Source organism: Elaeis guineensis, chromosome 2, assembly GCF_000442705.2.
Source record: "Elaeis guineensis isolate ETL-2024a chromosome 2, EG11, whole genome shotgun sequence".
Taxonomy (NCBI): domain Eukaryota; kingdom Viridiplantae; phylum Streptophyta; class Magnoliopsida; order Arecales; family Arecaceae; genus Elaeis; species Elaeis guineensis.
Window position 1 is genome coordinate 1,299,749 of NC_025994.2, and position 24,170 is coordinate 1,323,918.

The window sequence follows — 24,170 nt, forward strand, 5'->3', positions numbered from 1 at the left end:
AGGGTGGTTGATCTCACAACTACTTGTGTGGTGACACTAATATAAGGATATAGGTGCTCATTAGAGAATGAGTTCACTGAATTGACTTACGAGAGAATATCAGATGGATTCTTATTTACATGTCAACTGATGATTCTTTAGTGGGAGTTGTGTAAGTGATTCTTAGATCTAAGGTCACCATGGTACCTTGTGTAGCCCCAGATCGACAACTACTAGCTGACCTTGCATCGTAGACATAGAGCACGAACCCTACTAGCATGATTCGCACGTACTTTCTAAAAAAGGCCAATGTCCCTGGCAAATGCGATCATTGCTAAACCCCATAAATAGAGGAGAAAAAAGGGACCCTAGGTAAGTCTTCGATAGCCTCAAGATGCTCTACTACACCATTCTTTCTTTCTCTATGTTCTACAATTCCAAACTAATTTAAGCATCGAAGGGTCTCCACCATAAAATCTTCAGTTCAGAGACTTTCTTGTAGGTCCAACTCCAATACCCCAAAGGCAACATCTCCTGTGGAATCTCATCTTTTACCAAAGACCCCTTCATTTTGTCTTCCCGTAAGGCGATTAGTTTGACCTCATTAGCTTGAGTTTTGATAGCAATAAATTGATGCTAGAGGAAGGGCATCCACTACTGCTGAATGCCCATTTCGAGAGAGAAAATATTTTGCTATGAGGCTATGAAGAGGAGCTTCAAATGCCTCCCGTTATTCAAACGGCACACAATGTAGTAATGTTTAGTAGGAAGCCATGGTGCCTGAACTAGTCCAAGCACCACCACCACCTCCTTAGCCTGTACCAACAGTCTCTAACGATCAATCTAATAGTCTTGTCCAGTATGTATCCGCCTTGATCGCTGCAGTGTAAGGAATATAGACCGCTGTAGCTTAGCCTGTGCTAGATGCACCACATCGAGATCGAGCTCAATCGACAAGTCAGCAATCACCTTCTTGTAGTATGAGACTATGGCATAGTTGACATAATCGACCTAAGAGTCTCGATTGAGAACAGTGCAGGCGCTTAGCGATCCCACGATCAGGGAATAACTCAACCCTGGACAACTCTTTGGCACCTGGATCCTTGCACTCCTGGAGATGCCGAGGTAGAGAGGACATTTTAGAAGATGTGGTAGTGGATTGAGATACTGCAAGGCTGAACTCAATAGCATAACATAGAGCTTGACTTCAAAGCCGATCTTCCATTCATTAGGACGATTATGGATGAGCCGATCCTGCCCTAATTCAAGATGCCGCAACTGGAGCTATACGATGGGACAATGGATCCCATTGACCATCTGGAGAGCTTCTAAGCTTTAATACTTCTCCATGGAGTAACTGATGGAATCTTTCATTGGATATTTCCATCTATTTTATGAAAAGTATACTAATATTGTACTCGAGCCTTCAACTTGACTCGATTAACTCCTTTAAGCAACTGAGCTGATTATTCATGACTCGCTTCATCAGCAGTCACCAACAGCACTGTGCCTCAGACTCACTCATCACCATCAAATAGTGAGAGGACGAGTCTCTCTGGGAGTACATCAGCTGCTTCTATCCTGCTACCTTCGAAATCTGTGATTTGGATCAATTAGTGGCCATGACCGCTCTGAAATATGGACTGCTTAAGAATACTTTCCTCTTCTCACTTGAGAAGATATACTTTAAGACTTCATTGAAATATTGGTAAGAATAGAGAAATAGACGAACATGTAGGAGGCATGGGCTCAACATGGAGAACAACCCAGTGATCAGCCCTGAGGAAAGAAAGAAGATGGCAAACTCAAGAGCAGGGGACGTAAGTGCAAAGGTCGTCGAGGTGATAGAAGATCATGTTGATCCCAAACACCTCCATGTGACAACTAGATGAGGACCTCACCTAGACACCACTAATCTAGATCTCTACCTTGGAGATTCAAAAATTATATCTTACTCAATACACCACGAGCACAAATACTTATAGAGATCAAGCACCAGAAAGATCTACCAAGGCCAAGGAGGATGATAGCTCCACCTCACAGGTGAAATGCAAGGAAACATTGTCAATATCATCAAGACCATGGCCAATAATACCAAGGAATGTTTGCAACTTAAAGATGAGATCAAAGCACTTATTGAATAGGGATAACTTAAGCAGTATATTGAAGAAAGATTGAATTGGAATGAAATTAGACCCAAACTGCCGTGGCTTGAAGGCCCTTGGGAGAACAGGCCTATGGTGGGGGTAATATATACGATCTTTGGGGGTAGTTCTGCCATCCAACCCTAGTATCTAGCCTACTGAAGAAGAGATGCAGAAGAGGCAAAAAATTGAAGATGAAAAAATCACCTTCTCCAGTGCCAACCTCCAAGGGATACAATGCTCCCATAATGATCCGATTGTAATGATTTTGAATATTGTAAATCATAATGTATGCCATATCTTGATTGACAGTGAAAGTTCAGCAGATATTTTATTTTATGATATTTTTGTAAGGATGGATTTGGCTCAAGATCGATTAAAGAGGCTTGACTCTCCTCTGGTTGGATTCTTTGAAAATAAAGTACCCATAGAGGCATTCATCTTCTTATCGATGACTGTAGATCGAGCACCAAGGTTGTCAATGATTGAAATCAATTTTCTGGTCATAAAAATTTTGTTTGCTTACAATGCCATATTAAGTTGACTAGGGCTCAATACTCTTCAAGCCATGGTGTCAACTTATCATTTTCTGGTTAGGTTCCTAACTCTTCATGGGATCAGCAAGGTGCAAGGAGATCAAGTGCTGGCTAAGGAATATTACATGACAACCCTGCATGGGAGAGCTCTTATAGAATCTCAGCCTATGGAGGAGCTTGATGTTCATGACGAGTCGACATAATAGAGAGCACTAGTAGAAGACCTCATACCAATTGTGCTAGTGGAATCCGACCCAATCAGAATGGTTTTGATTGCCTCCTAAATGATGAGGACCATCAGCACCTTGCTTCATTTTTTTGATCAAACATGGATGTTCTCATTTGATCAGCTTTGGACATGCTGAGCATAGACCCAGAGGTTATCATACATTACCTGATCGTGGATTTGGAATATCATCCTATTAGACAAAAAAAGAGAAGTTTCATGCTTATGTCCCCCCGCTCTTTAATTCGTCATCTTCTTTCTTTCCTTGGAGCTCATCATTGAGATGTTCTCCATGCCGATCCCATGCCTCCTCCGTATTAGCATACTTCTCTACTCTCACCAACATCTCGATGAAGTCCTTGGGGTACCTCTCTTGAGCAAGAAGAGGAAGCATTCTTAAGCAGTCCACCTTTGAGAGCAGTCGTAGCTACTAATTGATCCAAGTCACCAATTTTGAGGATAGTAGCATTGAAGTGGCTGATGTACTCCTGGAGAGACTTGCCCTCTTGTTATTTGATGCCAATGAGCAAGTTCGAGCCGTAGTGCTGTAGGTGACTGCTGACAAAATGAGTCACGAACAGTTGACTGAGCTACTTAAAAGAGTTAATCGAGCTAGACTGAAAGCTCGAATACCAATATTGAGCTACTTTCTGCAACTGAATAGGAGCACTCGACAATGGATTCTATTGATTATTTCATGGAGAAGCATTAGAGCTTTGAAGCTCTTTGGATGGTCGATGGGGTCTATGGTCTCGTCATATGGCTCTAGTTGAGGCATCTTGAACTATGATGATATCAACTTGTCCATAATCCTTCTGATGATTAGGGGGGCAACGTTGAAGCCAAGCTCTGTGTTATGATATTGAGATCGACTATGTAGTGCATCGATCCATTATTGCATCTCCTGAAATCTCCTCTCTAGCTCAGTATCTCGAGTAGCGTAGGTATCTCCATGATGAGGAGAAAAGTTGCCCGGGATGGAGTCCTTCCCTAATTATGGGTCGGTGAGTGCTTATGTTATCCTCGATTAGAGCTCTCAAGTCGGCTATGTCGACTGTGCCCCTATCTTGGACTATGAGGAGGTGATTACTGATCTATTGGTAAAGCTCGATCTCAATGCGATGCATCTAGCACAGGTTGAGCTGAAGCCATCTAGTACATTCCTTATATCATAGTGGTTAAGGCTTGTACCTATTGGATGAGATTGTTAAATTAGTTGTTAGAGATCGCCGATGTAGATTGAGGAGGTGGTGGTGTCTGGACTAATTAAGTTACTACTGTTTCTTGCTGAATATCATTGGGTCATGAGCTGTTTGAGTGGCAGGAGGTATTTGAAGCTCCTCTTTGTTGCCTCATAGCAAAATATTCTCTCTCAAAATGATCTTTTGATAGTGGCCCTTCTTCTATTATCAATCTATTGCTGCCAAGATCTAGACCGATGAGGCCAGATTGGTCTCCCCGGAAGAAGACAAGTTGCCATCGGAAGAAGACAAGTTGGAAGAGTTCTTGGCATAAGACGAGGTGCTGATGGAGATGGTGCCTCTTGGGTGCTGGAGTTGGTCTTGCAAAAAGTCTTTGATTAGAAGATTTTTCGATGGAGACCCTTCGATGCTTAAGTCAGCTAAAATTGAAGAATAGAGAGAGAGAACAATGTAGTGGAGTATTTGAGACTATCGAAGACTTACTTGGGGTCCCCTTTTTTCCTTGTATTTATAGAGGATGAGCAATAGTTGCATAAGCCAGGGGTGTTGGCCATTTTCAAAGAGTGCAAATCATGCTAGTTGGGATTGCACTTTGCATTTATGATGCTGAGCCAGCTAGTAGTTGCTGTTCTACAGCATGATCAAACCCTATTAGTTAGAATGTTCTCATCTGGCCTTCTTATGATTGTGAGATAGATGTCCATTTGTAGTTGCTAATTTATCTAATTGGATCTAGCTAATTTATTGAATTAGATCGATCTACTAAATTAGGATCATGCTCCTTAGATTATAAGGTTCGACCATAGCCAAACCTTATATACTTTGATCAAAATTGAGGAGTAGATTGGCCGACATCAGAGTGAAAGCTCACAACAAAACCAAGCATGGAAAATAACATGACAAGGAGTCCATCATCTTACAAGTAAGGCTAGAAGTGGGCTCGGGCTGGCTCGACGCCCATCGGACTGGGCTGACTTCAGGTCGGGCTTCGGAGTAAGCTGAAATAATTCAGATCGGGCTTGGATTTAAATATAGAGCCTATTTTTTTTTGGACTGGGCTCAGACTTACCTTTAGTCCGGTCCAAACCCGATCCAGACCCAAGCTCGAATTTTAGCTCGAGCCCAATTCTCTTCTCATATTAATTTAGCCCAAATGATGGATCTGAGTTAGCCCGAACCTAATTGATTAACTAGTTAGTGTTAGCTAATTGACACTACAAGAAAAGAAGATTTTTACGATGGAAGTATTTACGACATAAATATTTTCATCGCTAATAACAGCATTTATGATGAAAAACTAAATTCATCATAAATAATGAAATATTTATGATGAAAATAATTTTTATCATGAATATTATATATTAGCGATGAAAAAAATATTTTATCATAAATATGAATTATTTATGATAAAAATTTTCATCATAAATAATTTATCATTTATTTTAATTTTAAATTTTTAAATATTCATGATAAAATTTTTTTATCATAAATAATTTAAGTATTTATGATGTAAATTATTTTTTTATCTATAATAAATTTATTTTTAATGAAAATATTTTCATCACCAATATTTAAAAAAAATAAAAATTTAAAAATTATAGATTACTTGTGATGAATCATTGCATCATCAATAATTGACTATTTATGATGAAAATAAATTTTCATCATAAATAAATTTATTTATGATGAAAATATTTTCATCATAAATAGTTAAAAAATAATCTAAAAATTAAAAAAGTCAAAAATTACTCATTATTTATGATAAATTTTTTTATCATAAATAAGCTCTTTTTATGATAAAAAAATAATTTTTATCATAAATATAAGATTATTTTTGATGAAAATATTTTCATCACCAATAGTTAAAAAATAAAAAATTTAAAAAAAACTAAAAATTGATTATTATTTATGATAAAAATATTCCATCATAAATAAGATATTTTTATGATAAAAAATAAATTTTTATGATAAATATGAGATTATTTTTGATAAAAATATTTTCATCATCAATAGTTAAAAAAATCAAAAATTTTAAAAAATATTGAAAGTTGATCATTATTTGTAATAAAAATTTTCTATCATAAATAAGCTCTTTTTATGTTAAATTTTTTTTATCATAAATATGAGATTATTATTGATGAAAATATTTTCATCACCAATAGTTAAAAAAATTAAAAATTAAAAAAAAATCAAAAATTGGTCATTATTTATGATGAAAATTATTATCATAAATAATATCTTTTTATGATGAAAAAAAATTTCATCATAAATACTAAATTATTATGATAAAAATATTTTCATCATAAATAATTAAAAAATTATAAAAATCAAAAGCTGCTTATTATTTATGATAAAATTTTTCATGGTAAATAATGATTATTTATGATAAAAATTTTATTTTCATCGTAAATATGTTTATTTCTGATAAAAATATTTTCATAATCAATATGTAAAAAAATTAAAACTTTAAAAAAATTATAAAATTTAAATTTTTAATTTTATGTAAGACAACTGTATTTATTTTTTGAAGCAGCTGTATATATCTTTTATCCTCTTATATGATAAAGAAACAAATGTGAGTTATGATCCAAACCAAACTTTTTATATAAAAAAATTATAAGAAAGTGAGTGATATTTGCGAATTAGAATGAATAGATCTTTTTGAATGAAATGAGCTATATGTTTATTTATATGTAAAATTTATTTATTTAATGCTGTCGCTGTTACTAGTGATATCAATGAATCTTTCTAATGGAGTGTCTGTTTTAAGTATGAAAGGAGCCTTCTTTCATGCAGAAATTATATAGTTAAGCAGCGCATTCTTGTATGATTTTCACGATCTCAAAAGATATCATACTTTCTGTATCGATTGATGCTCAAATATATCTCTGTAAGAGTTCTAATCATGAGCTTGTACTTTATAATACAACTTGCATTACCCACAGATCTACTTTGATTCTGGTTAATTACTAGATCTTTGATGCTTACACAATTCCTGACAAATTTTTCAATCTCGATCCTTACATGCATGCAATATCCAAGCTTCTGAAACAAAGACTCTGACTTTCGAAATGAGGACTCCAAGAAGAAGACGAGCTCTTAGTGATCAAAAACCTCAAAGCTATTGATCTCCCATAGTGCCCATTCCATTGTGAAAGTCAAAGAGCTGTTCTTGTAACAATTATTAGTGACGTAAATTAAATTTTTTATCGTAATTATATTTTTTTATGTACGTAATTTTTTTGAAAAAAAATTTTTTTTTAAAAAAAATCATAAATTAACTATTTATATAAATTTTTATTAATTAATAAAAATAATTTTTTTTGATAAAATTATTTTGGAAAAGTTTTTTAGAACAAAAATTTTTTAGATTAAAGAAAATTTATTTTATTTTTCACCATGAATATTTTTTTAATGTCACTTTTTTGTTAACTTTTTTGGATAGAAAATTTTTTAATGAAAAAAATTTAAAATTTATTTTTTATAAAATTATTGTTGGAAAGATATTTAATTATTAGCAATGTAAAATCAATTTTCATTGCAAATAGTCTTTAAATTTTTTTTATAAATTTTTTATGAAAATATATTTATGATGTAAATTTAGTTTTTATTGGCAATCTTATTTTAAAAATATTATTTTAATTAATTTTTATGAACAAAAAATTTGTTAATTGAAAAAAAATTATTAATGATGAAAAGTATTTTCATCTAAAAAACTATTTTAAAACTAATTTTTTTTAAATTTTTTTTGAAGAAAAAATTGTTAGAGAAAATTTTTTTTTGATGATAATTATTAGCAACAGAAATTAAATTTTTATTTCTAATAATGTTATTAATGATAAAATTTTTTTTCCATCATCAATAATTTATTTTTGAGAGAAATTTTTTTAGAAAAAAAATTTTTTTAGTGAAAATTTTTTTTGATGGAAATTATTGATGATAAAAATCAAATTTCTATTGTTAATAAATTTATTAATGATAATTTTTTTTCATTGCCAATAATTTTTTTAAGAGAAAAAATTTTTTAATAAATTTTTTTGATAAAAATTAAATTTTTATTGCTAATAAATTTATTAATGATGAATTTTTTTCATCACCAATAATTTTTTTAAGAGGAAAAATTTTTTACTGAAAAAATTTTTTGACAAAAATTATTGACAATGAAAATCAAAATTTCATTGCTAATAAATTTATTAACGATCAAATTTTTTTCATCGTCAATAATTTTTTAAGAGCAAAAATTTTTTAGTGAAGAATTTTTTTTTTGACGGAGATTATTGACGATGAAAATAACTTTTCTTCGCTAATAATTGTATTAGCAATGAAAATTTTTATCGCTAATAGTTCTGCCTTCAATGCACGTCAACTCGATGTCCCTTCGTGCAAAATCCATTTCCTTTCCTCTCTCTTTTCTCCTCTCCCCTCTCTCCTCTCTTTCTCTCTTTGAGCTCTCCCCTCTCCCCTCTCCTCTCTCCCTCTCCCTCTCCGAGCTCTCCCCCCACTCTTGCCGTCGTGAGCCTGTCTCCACCGTCGCCGCCATCATCCACTGTCCGCACCATTACTGCACCGCCATTGCTATCCGTCGGAGATAAGGATTCTTCCAACCTTTTTTTTTTGGGATTGATCGGGCCACCGAGGGGTGGGGGGGGCCTATGGGCGTCCGACGATGCCACTAGGCCAAAGAGGGGGTTATAGGGTGGGGGTGGGCGGTTGGGGGCGATATGGGGATGGGGATGGGGTTGGGGGGCGGTCGGGGGCGACATGGGGGCGGGGAGGGGGCCGTGGGCAGTCGACGGCACCACGGGGCCGAGGAGGGGGTCGGCCGGTGGAGAGGGTCGGTCGGGGCCAACACGGGGGTGGGGATGGGGTTAGGGGGTGGTTGAGGGTGACATGAGGACGGAAAGGGGGCCGTGGGCAGCCGATGGTGCCATGGGCTGGGGAGGGGGTCGACCGATGGAGGGGGTCGATCGGGGGCGACACGGGGGCGGAGATGGGGTTGGGGGCCGGTCGGGGCGACACGGGGGTGGGGAGGGGGCTGTAGGTGACCGACGACACCACGAGGCTGAGGAGGGGGTTAGCCGACAGAGGGGATCGGTCGGGGAGGGGTGGGTGACGGCGGGGAGGGGGTTGGTCAGGGAGGGGTGGGTGATGGCTGGGAGGGAGGAGAGAAATGAGGAAGAAAAAAAATAAAAAAATAAAAAAAATAAAAAAATAAAAAAATAAAAAATTAATCAAATATTTTATTATTTGATTAATAAAAATAAAATTTAGATCACGATCTGAATTGGATTAAGGTCGGGATCCAGGTCGAGATCTCGATTTGGATTGAGATCTAGATCGGGATCTGATCAGGATCTGAGTTGGGATCCTGGTCATGGGGGGTTGGAGAGGGCAGCGGCGCTGCGGGGGGTGGGTCGCGAGGGGTAGGTGATGGCGGCGACACCACAGGAGTGGGGGACGTAAGGGCCGAGTCCGGGCGGTGCTGGTTGGGTGACGGCACCGGCATCATGGGAGCGGGGTCCATGGACGGTCGAGTCCGAAGCTCGTTTAGAAAAAAATATTTTAAAAAAATATTTTTAGATAAAAAATATTTTAAAAAATAAAAATTTATTTATTATTTATAGATAAAAAATATTTTTTAAAAAAATAAAAAATCATCGGACCCTCGGGATTAGATTTCGTGTTATTATTTTGTGTTAATATTATTTTGCGTACTTAACTATTATAGTTTATTTTATATTTATTGCATAAATTTTTTAGTATTACTGTTGAAATTTATAAATTTTTTTGTTCCACTAACACAATGCACATTGCTATTGCTTATTATAATTTAATTATTTTATGTACTATTTTATATGCTTTTACTTATTATAATTAAATATAAAAATATTTTTTTAAAAAAAATTCTACTAAAATTTTTAATAAAAATTTTAATACAGAGTTACTCTTTTTTGATGATTTATAAATTCATCTTCAAATTTATATTCAAATGTGATAGTTAAATTATATTGAGCTGTAGATTCCCATTCAAGAGTCGATATTGTTCGAAATCGACTCTTGGATGTCCTGTATTCGGATTTTTTAGAAAAGTAATAATCTTATTGTTGTTAATAGTTGATATTTTATTTCATTATATGGTACTCAGCAGTTATCTATCCATTGTTCTCTGGATATATGGTGGATAGGGTATGTATGCACCATATTCACGTCGTATACTTAGAGAATCATGGAGAGATGCTGTCAAAATTTTTACAATAATAAAATAAAATATCGACTAATAACAATAATAAGATTATTTTTTTTTTGAAAGGAATAGGACCACACCTATTAGTAATGATTTGAAATGGATAGGATCATATATTTTTGCTTCATTAAATTGATGGAAGGAGATTTTCTGTGTTACTATTCAATCTGTGTTCTTTAATGCATGCTGTTTTGTATAAAATGATCCGTGTCTGGATCCGGATCGGGATTTGGTCCAAATTTAGGTCAAAATTTGATCTGAAATTCAGATCGAGATCCGGTTTGGATGAATACCACTGAATTTTTTTTGTTGTTAATGATTTTTGTGTTTGTTGTTAGATGGATATCAACAAAAGTTGGATGAATGTTAGAGATATTTTTTTATCTGAATATCGAAAAGATGTTTGAGATTTTATTGACTTTGCATAGCATAAGGCTGACAGTGCTAGTCGGATAAAGTGTTCATGCAAGAGATGTGTCAATATGGTATATCGTCACATAATACTTATTGAGGAGCATCTGCTACGTTATGGTATGGATAAGAAGTATACTTGCTGGACGTAGCATGAAGAAGGTGATCCAAATGAAATTATGCATAACAATAACGATACTGAAGATGATAGTGATGCTGTTGAACTTGTCGAACATGGTGGTATAGGAGAACTATTAGATGATTTACATCAAGTGTTTGTTTAAATGTATGCATGAGTACTAGTACATCTGAAGGCAATTCTGATCATGAACACAATATCCGGCTTGAGGTAGAAGAGACTTTTGAATAGTTTGTAAAGCTTGCAAAGGATGCACGAGAGTCACTCTATCCAAATTATATAAAGTTCTCCAAGTTAGAATTTTTGATAAAATTACTTTATATTAGAACCGCGAACAGATGGAGTCAGAAGTCATTTGACCAAAATTTGATATTGATTAAAGCAGCCTTTTCGATGGAGAGAGACTTTCAAAATCATATTCTGAAGTAAAAATATATATGCGAAAATTGAAACTTAGCTATATTCGTATACATTTCTACAAAAATGACTGTATATTATTTTATAAAGATAACGAATAGGCAACTGAATGTCCGAAATACAGTGAGCCAAGGTATAAAATTGATAACAGAAAAGGAAAGAAGATACCTCAAAAGATTTTGAGATATTTTTCATTGATTTCAAGACTTCAAAGGTTGTATATGTCCATAAAGACAGCAGAAGAAATGAGATGGCATCATGAGCAGCAGGTTCCAAAAGAGAACATACTTAACCACCTGACCGACTCCATAGTGTGGAAAGACTTTGATGCAAAGCATCCACACTTTGCGAGTGATCCACGCAATATCCAACTTGGTCTAGCAACAGATGGATTTAATCTCTTTGGTAATTTGAGTACTTCCTACAGTATGTAGTCTGTGATGCTAGTTGTATATAATATGTCACCTTGAAAGTGCATGAAAGAACTATTTATTTTTATGTCATTATTGATTCCAGATTCGTAAGCACCAGGTAATGAAATTGATGTATATCTACGATCGTTAATCGATGATTTGAAGGAGCTATCGAAAAATAGAGTACAGACATAAGATTCTGTGAGTCAAAAAAATTTTAAGTTGCATGGTTCGATTTTATGGACCATAAATGATTTTCATGCATATGAAAACTTATCTAGGAGGAGCACCAAAGGATATCTGACATATCCAATATGCAACAAGGATGCATCTTCCTTACATTTAAAGCATGGATGGAAAATATGCTTCATGGGTTATCGATGGTTTCTATCTGGTAATCATTCTTGTAGGACCATTACAACCAATATTTTGATGGTAATTCCGACCGACGTCCGTCACCTAAGGAGTTAAGTGGAGCAGAAGTTTTAGAACAACTCGAAGTCATTGGAAACATCCAATTTGAGAAAATATCGGGTACTCATAAGCAGAAGTATACTGAAGCTGAGCTGAATTGGATGAAGCGAAGTATTTTTTTTCGAACTACCATATTGGAAGCAACTACTACTTCGTCATAATCTAGATGTACTACACATTGAGAAGAATATTTATGATAATATCATCGATACTGTGTTGAATATTTTAGAAAAAATAAAAGATAGTACAAAAGCTCGTCTTGATTTGCAAAAAATAAAAATCCAATCGGAGTTGCATTTAGTTCATCGAGATGGTAGATTTTTTATACCACTTGCATGTTATTCGCTGTTTGACAAGAAAAAGAAAATTTTTATGGATGGTTCAAAACTGTAAAGTTTCTTGATGTATATACTTTAAATATATCACGGTGTGTTAGGAACAACGATGGCAATATCTCTGGTATGAAAAGTTGTGACTCTCATGTGATGATGCAATGCTTGCTTCCTGTGGTCATGCTTGATTGAGTTAGGAGTGTTCTTCTGAGAACTGTGCTGTCAAAAATTGAAGATTAACTTAATGAGAAGTTTGAGAAGGATATCATACTCATTTTTTGTAAGTTAGAAAAAATTTTTTCACCATCATTTTTGAATGTTATGGTGCATCTGTTATTCATCTTTCAAAGGAAGCTCTTTTGATCGGACCAGTATATTATCGGTAGATGTATCCTATTGAAAGATAAAAAAATCGTACATACTTTGTCATATTAGTTATAAGATATAAATATATATTTTTATTTACAGATTCATGTGTATCCTAAAAAAGTATGTGCGTAATAAAGCATGGCCTGAAGAGTCTATAGTGGAAGCATACGTAGCTACGAAATGCATCATGTTCTGCTCAATGTATCTTGATAATATCGAAATAAGATTCAATCATACAGATCGTAACGCAGACTATGAATGAGAGATAATGAACCGACGCTGTCTATATTTAAACAAACGGTTCGATTCATTGGTGGAAGGAGATATAAATTTATGAACGTAAATGAGCTATCTAAGGTATACTTCTATGTTCTAAATAATTATGAAAAAATTAATGATTCATTGAGTAAGTACCATCTTAGCATACTATTTAATATTCTAAGTAATTTTTTTATGTCGATATAAAATTAAAAATCATGACTTGTTGCAGTGAGCACAAGAGTATATTATTTAGAGAGAATAATACGGATGCTAATGATCGACATAGGAGAAAATTTGCAAAATAGTTTGGTGATCTTGTAAGTTGCACTAGTAATACATTACTTTTTATAATTATAGAAATAATTATTTGAATCAACATAATTTTTTATGTTATGGTGTAGATAAAATATAAGTATTTCAATAAAGAAGAGGGTGCGATCGATGAGTTGTATGACTTTACATGTGGTCTTGATTGAAGGATTAACCATACGCATCCTGTATCATTGGAGGAATAAAATTTCACTCAAGAGAGCTTGAGATGCAATGATGGATCCAAAAGAGTGAGATTATTATGATAGGATATGAAGGAGAAGAAGAGATTAAATATTATGGTGTACTGATAGATATCATAGAATTAACGTATGGGTCCAGTAATTCTATATTCTTATTTCAGTATGAATGGTGGGATATTAGTAATAAAAAGATCGATATTCATATCGTTTCATACTTTATCAGTATAAATTTTGCACGAATATGGTACTAGAATGAGCCATATATATTAGCAACTCAAACAAAAAAGTAATATATTTGAAAGATCTAAAGTATCGAGGTAATTGGCATGTCATACAAAAAATAACATCTAGAGGCGTATATGATATACTAACCCGATTAGAGATGGATAAAAATTTGGATTTACATGAGAGGAAGCTTTTCAAGAGAAAGAGCAAACATTAATCGAGCTTCTTGTTGATGAAGAACTTGTAACAGCTTCTTTGAATAGACTGATCTGCCGTCCAACAAATTGAAGCTGATTTTGTATTTAATCTTGTGAGTTAGAGGGCAACGATCAGTTTATAAATGACGATGAGATAGAAGACGATACATATGTCGATTATTTGATTCAGAGGATTATTTATGGACCATAAATATTTTCATGCATATGAAAACTTATTTAGGAGGAGCACCAAAGGATATCTGACATGTCCAATATGCAACAAGGATCATCCTCCTTACATTTAAAGCATGGATGGAAAATATGCTTCATGGGTTATCGATGGTTTCTATCTGGTAATCATTCTTGGAGGACTCATTACAACCAATATTTTGATGGTAATTCTGACTGACGTCTGCCACCTAAGGAGTTAAGTGGAGCAAAAGTTTTAGAACAACTCAAGTCATTGGAAACATCCAATTTGAGAAAACATCGGGTACTCGCAAGCAGAAGTATACTGAAGCTGAGCTGAATTGGATGAAGTGAAGTATTTTTTTTTGAACTACCGTATTGGAAGCAACTACTACTTCTCATAATCTGGATGTAATGCACATTGAGAAGAATATTTGTGATAATATCATCGATACTGTGTTGAACATCTCAAAAAAATAAAAGATAGTACAAAAACTTACCTTGATTTGCAGAAAATAAAAATTTGATCGGAGTTGCATTTAGTTCATCGAGATGGTAGATTTTTTATACCACTTGCATGTTATTCGCTGTTTGACGAGGAAAAAAAGAGTTTTTATGGATGGTTCAAAACTGTAAAGTTTCTTGATGCATATACTTCAAATATATCACGGTGTGTTGGAACAACGATGGCAATATCTCTGTATGAAAAGTTGTGACTCCCATGTGATGATGCAATGCTTGCTTCCTGTGGTCATGCTTAATTGAGTTAGGAGTGTTCTTCCGACAACTGTGCTGTCAAAAATTGAAAATTAACTTAATAAAAAATTTGAGAAGGATATCATACTCATTTTTTGTAAGTTAGAAAAAATTTTTTCACCATCATTTTTGAATGTTATGGTGCATCTGGCTATTCATCTTCCAAAGGAAGCTCTTTTGATCGGATCAGTATATTATCGGTAGATGTATCCTATTGAAAGATAAAAAAATCATACGTACTTTGTCATATCAGTTATAAGATATAAATATATTTTTAAAATTTAAATTTATTTTTATTTACAGATTCGTGTATATCCTAAAAAAGTATGTGCTAATAAAGCATGGCCTGAAGAGTCTATAGTGGAAGCATACGTAGCTACGAAATGCATCATGTTCTGCTCAATATATCTTGATAATATCGAAATAAGATTCAATCGTACAGATCATAACGCAGACTATGAATGGGGGATAATAAACCGACGCTGTCTATATTTAAACAAATGGTTCGATCCATTGGTGGAAGGAGATATAAATTTATGAACGTAAATGAGCTATCTAAGGCATACTTCTACATTCTAAATAATTATGAAAAAATTAAAGATTTATTGAGTAAGTACTATCTTAGCATACTGTTTAATATTCTAAGTAATTTTTTTATGTCAATATAAAATTAAAAATCATGACTGGTTGCAGTGAGCACAAGAGTATATTATTTAGAGAGAATAATACGGATGCTAATGATCGACATAGGAGAAAATTTATAAAATAGTTTGGTGATCTTGTAAGTTGCACTAGTAATACATTATTTTTTATAATTATAAAAATAATTATTTGAACCAACATAATTTTTTATATTATGGTGTAGATAAAATATAAGTATTTCAATAAAGAAGAGGTGCGATCGATGAGTTGTATGACTTCGCATGTGGTCTCGATTGAAGGATTAATCACTACGCATTCTGTATCATTGGAGAAATAAAATTTACACAAGAGAGCTTGAGATGCAATGATAGATCCGAAAGAGTGGGATTATTATGATAAGATATGAAGGAGAAGAATAGATTAAATATTATGGTGTACTGATAGATATCATAGAATTAACGTATGGGTCCAGTAATTCTATATTCTTATTTCAGTATGAAAGGTGGGATATTAGTAATAAAAAGATCGATATTCATATTGTTTCATACTTTATCAGTATAAATTTTGCACGAACATGGTACTAGAATGAGCCGTATATATTAGCAATTCAAACAAAATAAGTAATATATTTGAAAGATCTAAAGTATCGAGGTAATTGGCATGTCGTACAAAAAATAACATCTAGAGGCGTATATGATATACTAACCCAATTAGAGATGGATAAAAATTTGGATTTACATGAAGAGGAAGCTTTTCAAAAGAAAGAGCAAACATTAATCGAGCTTCTTGTTGATGAAGAACTTGTAATAGCTTTTTTGAATAGGACTGATCTGCCGTCAATAAAGTTGAAGCTATTTTGTATTTAATCTTGATGAGTTAGAGGGCAACGATCAGTTTATAAATGATGATGAGATAGAAGATGATACATATGTCGATTATTGTGATTCAGAGATTGATCTACACGTCGAGAAAGATACGAATATTGATGAGTAGATCTATATTTTTTATTCAATCTTCTCTTACAATAATGGTATGCGATATAATTCTGTTCATTAGAATATAATTTATTTTTTATTATTATATTCAATATTATATTCATTTATATGTCAAGAATTATAGGTATGGTATCAGGAGACACATGACGACGTTCGCAGTCTACTCCAGAGGTTGAGGCACCTTCACCGATTTTCACTGCCACACCAGCTCCATCACCAGAGGGTTCTGCACTGGCAGGTCCGAGTGAGGCAGATTTGAGTGGTATTATTATACTTTTTATATAATAAAATTTGATTTTTTTTATTTGAATAGCTATTATACTAATGATTTATTTATTATTGTTTCAAGTCAGTCTCCACCAATAGTGAGGTGAAGGCGAGGTCTATCGAAGAACCTCGCTCTAAAGCGTTGGAGATGCGAGCACCGAGGACAGATCTCCATATTGAGATACCATCAGGCTACACCAAACCCATTAGGGGATGGTGCGAACCGTGGTAGATCGAGTTGGGTATCATATGCCGCAGCTATACCCCCATGATGCTTTTTGATTGGCATCATGTTGTACTAGCTCAGAGAGATTTTCTACATCTAGTTATAGGTAAAATAAATTATATTATGAATATTTAATTAGCATGATATTCTTCTAATATTTCTTATTGACAGGGTGTATTTGATTTTATTGATTTTGAGGAGGATCGCGTGCGGCGAGTTGTGGACGCTCATTTATCTTAGTATTTCAAAGAGTATCACCATCGCATCCATCAGCAATGGTACCATATGATGCAGAATCATGGGATAGAGGCAGTGTGGCATTGGTCCTATGACAGCATCACTATGGATGTTTGGGCTCTCATATGCTGGTATTACGAGGATCTGACATCTCAGATTACACATCCAATTTTTTTTTAGAGTTTAAAGATTGAATCATTTATTCTTAAATTCAGTTTGTTACATACTAATTTGACTGCCAACTGTATAGAGAAGATATGCTCAGAACGTCGTGAATCGGACGAGACAGATTGTATCGCATTGTGGGGTTTTGAGGTCGTTTGATCATCACATAGAGCAGATGGTAAGTAATTTTTAATTAGTATATTTTAACTCTCTAACTATTTAAAATTTTTTAATTAATTATTCTCAAATTGTAAAGAGATGCAGAGAGTAATGAGCTTCCTGGTAGGATCGATATCTACCAGTAGAACCACCAACGATGGTCAGGGAGTGGACAACGGGGAGCCAGGAGCTTTTTGTAAGTTTTTTTAATTATTTTTTTTATTCATAATTTAATTTTTAGTATTAAATTAAAATAGCTATAGTTTTAATTTTCAAGATCATATGATAAACATCAGATCCTAGCCTACCCTAAGGGCTCGACCGCACCCATAGATGACGAGATCTATGATCAAGTGCTTGGTACGAGATCCTGTTATATTAGAGATTTAGGGCATGGGATCACTGCTCCCTCATCCTCACACTCGTCCAGGGCTGACATCCATGCTGCTTGCGATGTTCGACTGATGAAGGTACAGAGGCAGGCTGAGCAGCGAGCTGATAAGTTGACTGTATGCGTCGATGAGTACCAGCATTTTCAGATCCAGATGATGGAGCTGATAGCGCAGATGGAGTAGATGATGCAGCTGATGAGGCAGCAGCAGGCCGATCCGAGCTCATCTGAGTGCTCCTCTTCTCCAGCCTATTCTCTTCCTGCAGATACCGATATTTGACGACCTATTTGTGTAGCTTTGTATTTTTATTTTAGAACTCTTGTAATTTTAATTTAATATAATAAAATGATAAAATTTATTTATAGATTTATTGTGTAAATTTTTATTTTATTTTTAATTTATAAAAAATAATATAAATATAAATTAAATATATATATATATTCAAAATTTATTTTTAAAAAAAATATATATCAAATTATTAGTGATGAAATTATTTTTGATAAAATATTGATCACCAAAAAATATATTAGCGATGAAAAATTGATCATAAATAAATTTTTTAATAAATTTAAAAATATTAAAATTTTATATTAAATTAATAGTGATGAAAAAAATTTTATTGTAAATAATTAAAATTTATTATCGATGAAAATTTATGTCAAAAATTGCTATATTTATGATGTAAAATGTACGTTGCTAATATTTTTTAAATTTAATTTTTATAAAAATTTTAATTAAATTAATAGTGATAAAATATTTTTATCGTAAATAATTACTAGCGATGAAAATTTATGTTAAAATTATCTTATTTGTGATGAAAAATTTACGTCGCTAATATTTTTTAAATTTAATTTTTATGAAAAATTTTAATTAATTTAATAGTAATAAAAATATTTTCATCATAAATAATTAATAATTTATTAGTGATAAAAATTTACGTCAAAAATTTTTATATTTGCAATGAAAAATTTACGTCGCTAATTTTTTTTAAATTTATTTTTTATAAAAATTTTTAATTAAATTAATAGTGATGAATAATATTCATCGTAAATAATTATTTTTTTATTAGCGACGTAATAGTTCATCGAAATTATCTTTTTTATGACTGAAATTTTTATTGTAAATAGTTTTCTAAAAAATAATTTTTTTTTAGCGATGAAAATTTTTCATCGGTAATATCGATTATTAACGATGAAATTTTTTTTTCATCGTTAAAAATTATTAACAACGTCATTATTTATGATCAAATATTAGCGATGATAATTCATCGCTAATAACTATTAGTGACGAAAATCTATTATTAGCAATGAATTTTTTTTGTCCCTAATATCCTGTTCTATTGTAGTATAGTTTAATCAATTAGCTTGATTATAAAAAAGAGACCTTTTGTGTTCCATCTTCCCGACATCTCCCATCAAATAGCCCTAGCCCCCATGTCCATCTGCCATTGCCATCCCTCCCGACTGATATATCCATGATGCTAGCTCTAGCTTGCAGGCTGCTGTCTCGCTAGCCCATGTGTCCCCTAGCCAAATGGTCCCATCGACTAGCTTGTTGAGGAAAAGAATGCGGCAGAGGCTATAGCAGCAGTAGAAGGCGGAGAGGCAGAGGTAGGAGGGAGAGGAGACCGCCATCACGAGAGCTGGGCCGCGCGATCGTAGGGGTGGCGGGTGGGGGAGTAGATCAAGAGGAAGTGGGAAGTGGCAGGGACAGAGATCAAGGAGGAAGAAGAGGACCCAAGTAACGACGATATGGGGGCATCAAATTGGTCGATGTAGAGCCAGCAGAGATCGGAGCGGAAGCTTGTGAGCTCGTCATCGACGTGGGAGAGGCAACACGTGTATGGCACCTTCTAGGAAGAAGGGCTCAAGAGGCCCTCTCACACGATTTCTCCTCCTTGGGCCGGGCTTAAGCCTAGCTCGAGCCTAGCAATGTTCGAGCTGATCCAAATAGATTCGAATCGGCTCCAATCTAAATTTTCATAAACTTATTAGATCAAAATTGAATCCAAAATTTAAAAATAATTTTTAAATTAAATTTGGATTGGCGTAGGATCCAGTGCAGTTCGATCCGATTCCACTCCTACTTACGGTGTGTGTGTGTGTGGTAGGTTGGAGATGCTGCAAATGGAATTGCATTATTGACAGTACCGCGGCATCTTTAGCTACCGCTAACGCAAGTACCCCAATGCGTGATGCGACCTGTTTGGTCCATGCTATGTCCTTTTTTGGGTTCTTTATCGGGTTGTTCGGTCATATATTTCTTATAATTAAGCAGCACTCCCGACACCCGAGACGCGCCCCCCGCCCTCCCTCCCCCCCCGCCGAGCGTTGGAGCCTATGGCAGACAACGTAATTACTCATTTTGTGATGCTTTATCGTCCTCGCCCCTTCTTCTTTTTTTTCTTTTTTCTAGCTTTTGTTTTATCATTACATCTCCACGGTCTTTCAGAATATTTCGTTTAAATCCTTATAATTTTTAGCTCATAATCTATAACATCTGGATTTATAGCTGTATGTTGTCTATTTTGTGTTAATGCTTTTTGGTGGATGCATATATTCTTTCTTAATTCCTGGAGTTTTCTTTATTTACTTCTTGCTGTTATCACTAGAATTCGAGGATAAAATAGGGGCTTGGAAATCTCTCATCTGATTCTCTGTAATTCTTTTTCTTGAAGTTAACTTTTATTGTGTTGCTTTTCATTTATGGAAATTGGTCCATTTGATTGATATTGCTTGAAGGTCTTTCCTTTTTTTTTTTTTGGGCGTGCTTTTGGTGTTTGGTTGGGGTGGCGGCTTTAATTGTTCTTTTGATCTACCGCTTTAGCTTCTCTTTCTAATTCCTTTTTTCTTATGTTAGCTGGCATTCCATATAACATTTTTTCAAGAAAACGAAATCTGTGGTGCTTTTCCTTTCTTTAGTTTTGATCACCCAAATTCTCACGAAAGCCTCATTTATTTATTAATTATTGACAATTCTACAATCCTTCTTCACCAATAAAGAAACGATGTTATTATTGTAGACTTTCTGGCTTCCATCAATCCGTTAAATGTATAGATCGACACCTGTTTCTTGATTTCTTCAAAGTTATAATCTCTCTCTTCTCATATGTTTCCCATGCTTTTCTTCACCTCTCATACTTTTTATTCTTCTGCATATCAAAGATCTCCACGTTAATCCTGACGGTGGACCTTCAATGCTGTCGTTGCTACAAGAAGATCAAAAAAGTACTATGCAAGCTCCAAGGTACATAATTAACGAATTAATTAATTAGCAACAATATTTCTCCCTACCCTTACTTAATTAGTATTCCATGATATAATAACATTATGTTCCAACTAATGCGAACTTTGGCCTTGGTGCTTACAATCCTTATCTCTCTCTTCCTTGAATTGTTGCACTCGAGATCGAGAGAAGATCCAGAAAATTGACTACGACGAGAAGAACAACACCGTCACCATCTCCGGCCCCTTCGACCCTCACTGCCTCTCCAAGAAGCTCCGGTGCAAGGCCTGCAAGGTCATCAAAGACATCAAAATCAAGCCGCCCGAACCACCCCCACCTCCGCCACCGCCTCCGCCCGAACCGGCTCCGCCGCCCCCGCCTCCTCCGGAACCGGCTCCACCGCCCCCGCCTCCGCCCGAACCGGCTCCACCGCCCCCGCCTCCGCCCGAACCGGCTCCACCGCCACCTCCTCCGCCCGAACCGGCTCCGCCGCCACCGCCACCACCTCCTCCCGAACCGGCTCCGCCGCCGCCACCTCCGCCCGAACCGGCTCCTCCACCTCCGCCCGCACCGGCTCCGCCACCACCCGAACCGTGCCGGCCAAAGATCCCAGAACCGCCTCCGGCTTGCTGCTGCCGGCCGTGCCCCTGCTACCAGGCCGGCTACAGCGATGGGCTGCGGTGCTGCTCGTGTGGGAGGCTCTACGACTGGGGTTGGGGCCCACCCCCTGTGTACTGTGAAGGGTATAAGATCGTCTGCGAGGAAGACCCAGCTTATCCTTGCATCATCATGTGATTTTTCTCGGCTCCGTATGCAACTTCCATATCAGCATTTGCCGTATTATCGAAGACTTATATATATATATATTATATATATATATATAATATATATATATATATATATATATCATTAAATAAATTGATGAAGGATGGTAGGTTCATCGCTTATAACGTCTATGAACATATCTGGGGAATAAGAAATGTTCTTTTTTGGGCATATACAAGTCTTGGGGAGATTGATTGATTGATTGGAGGCTGGTGAAAGAACATGGGTCTGTAGGTTGGGAGGATAATGGCGGTGGCCGTTAGGCCACGGACCATGATGATGCTTTTATTGCTGCTTTCCTGTAGTTGTGATGGGGATGGTCTACCTGCTAGGTCGGTGCCCCACTTGACTGTCGTTTCCTTCTTTTAAAAAGCAATGCCTCAATGATTCAGAAATCTTTTGCCTTTTATCAAAACCAAAAAAATGATACAGAAATCTCATGCGAAATGTTACAAAGTTCATGCGTAAATTTTCTATTGCTTTTTTTTTTTCTTCCTTTTTCTTTTTTCTGGTAATAACAATGAGAGAGTCATACATTGGCTACATAGCCACTTCACTCTGTATTTTCTAGAACCTAAATAAAGGATCCTGTAGCAACAAAAAAAAAAAAGGAAAAAAAAATGGATTTAGAGGCCTCGATCTGACAGCCACCCAGCAGATGCTCGTGGAGTAGGAGAGGACACGTGGTAGTACCATAAATCTCGCCAATAGGTCCCATGCCGGACACATCTTGTTTGTTGCATCCACAGGTTGCAAGAAAACGTTATCAGCTAGGCCTCGGCTCTCGCCTCCATTAGGTGCACTACATTAGCAGTGCAGTACAAAAACAATTCAAAATGTTTTTATCAAAACAAAAAAAAAAAAGAAAAAGTTCAAGATGAGATAACAGGTGCAACAATCTAAAACAAGCTGCATGATGAATAAGATTTAAAAAAACAAAAAATCTGGCTAGCAAGATGCACTACTGGCGTGATATATCCGATGTAAGATATAATTTATCATGGTTGTGTGTTAGAGGCAACTATCTCATCTCATGCCATAGAATAGCAGTGGAGAATATTAGGATTATGACTTAGCTAAAATGAGAACAAATGGAGAACAGCATTTGAGCAAAGGAATGATGAAGCAGTGTAACCAAATAGAGAGTTTTAGCATAGGCATATTATGCATAACAGGATTGAAGGCTAGAGTAAGAGAATGGTGAACTTTTACTAATGTTTTGTTTGATACAATTGGCCAAATGATCAGAGAAAATGTCAATTTAGAAAATATATCATTGAAATGAAGTCTCTTTGCAAGTGGAGTCACATGTCCTAAATCCGTAACGATCCGGATCGAAAGTGTTAGATAATCAAGAAGCGAGGGATAACCCCATAAGAAGACCTTCGAAAAGTCCCTCGTCCTAAGACGAGCTGAGTTGAAAATTTAAGCCGTTCGAAAAGCGAGGGACAATCCCATAAAAGGATCCTCAAAAGCCTCAAATGGATGATAAACCAGACCGAAAATCTCTAACTAGCAAGAAACGAAGGATAATCCCATAAGAAGATCCTCGAAAAGCCCCTCGTCTATAAGACGAGCTGAGCGAAAAATCTTGGCCATTCAAAAAGTGAGGGATAACCTCATAATAGGATCCTTAGAAGCCCTAAAATGTTGTCTCCAATGCTGACCATCGGATCTAGGGTAGCCCCTCGCCCCTAATTAGACAAGCTAAGCTATGAACAACTATGGTGGAAAGAACTCTTGGGAGCTTGGTGCATTGGCGATCTGACCTAACGTAGGATCTGGATGACCCGAGCTGGGATCCTTAGGGGAATAATCATGCGAAAATATTCTACTACTTCAAGAATGAGTTGAGCTAAAGAATACGTTATTTTTAAGAGCTCGCAACCACCCAAAAGAGCTGCCTGAATATCTTAGCTTATACCATTCGATCTAAGAAAAACTAGATTGGTCATCTGAACACGGTCTACCTAAAGCAATCTACAATCTACATATGTCAGACATCTAAAGT

The 24,170-nt window shown here is 35.3% G+C and overlaps 1 protein-coding gene across 1 annotated transcript; it reads left to right on the forward strand.

The window, feature by feature from the left end:
* The first annotated feature begins 20,312 nt into the window (after positions 1-20,312).
* On the forward strand, positions 20,313-22,204 carry LOC105034195 (uncharacterized). The gene is made up of 3 exons (XM_010909251.3): positions 20,313-20,460; positions 21,274-21,355; positions 21,516-22,204. The coding sequence occupies exons 1-3, from the start codon at positions 20,449-20,451 to the stop codon at positions 22,127-22,129; spliced, it is 708 nt and encodes a 235-aa protein (XP_010907553.2). The 5' UTR covers positions 20,313-20,448; the 3' UTR covers positions 22,130-22,204.
* The last annotated feature ends 1,966 nt before the right edge of the window (positions 22,205-24,170 follow it).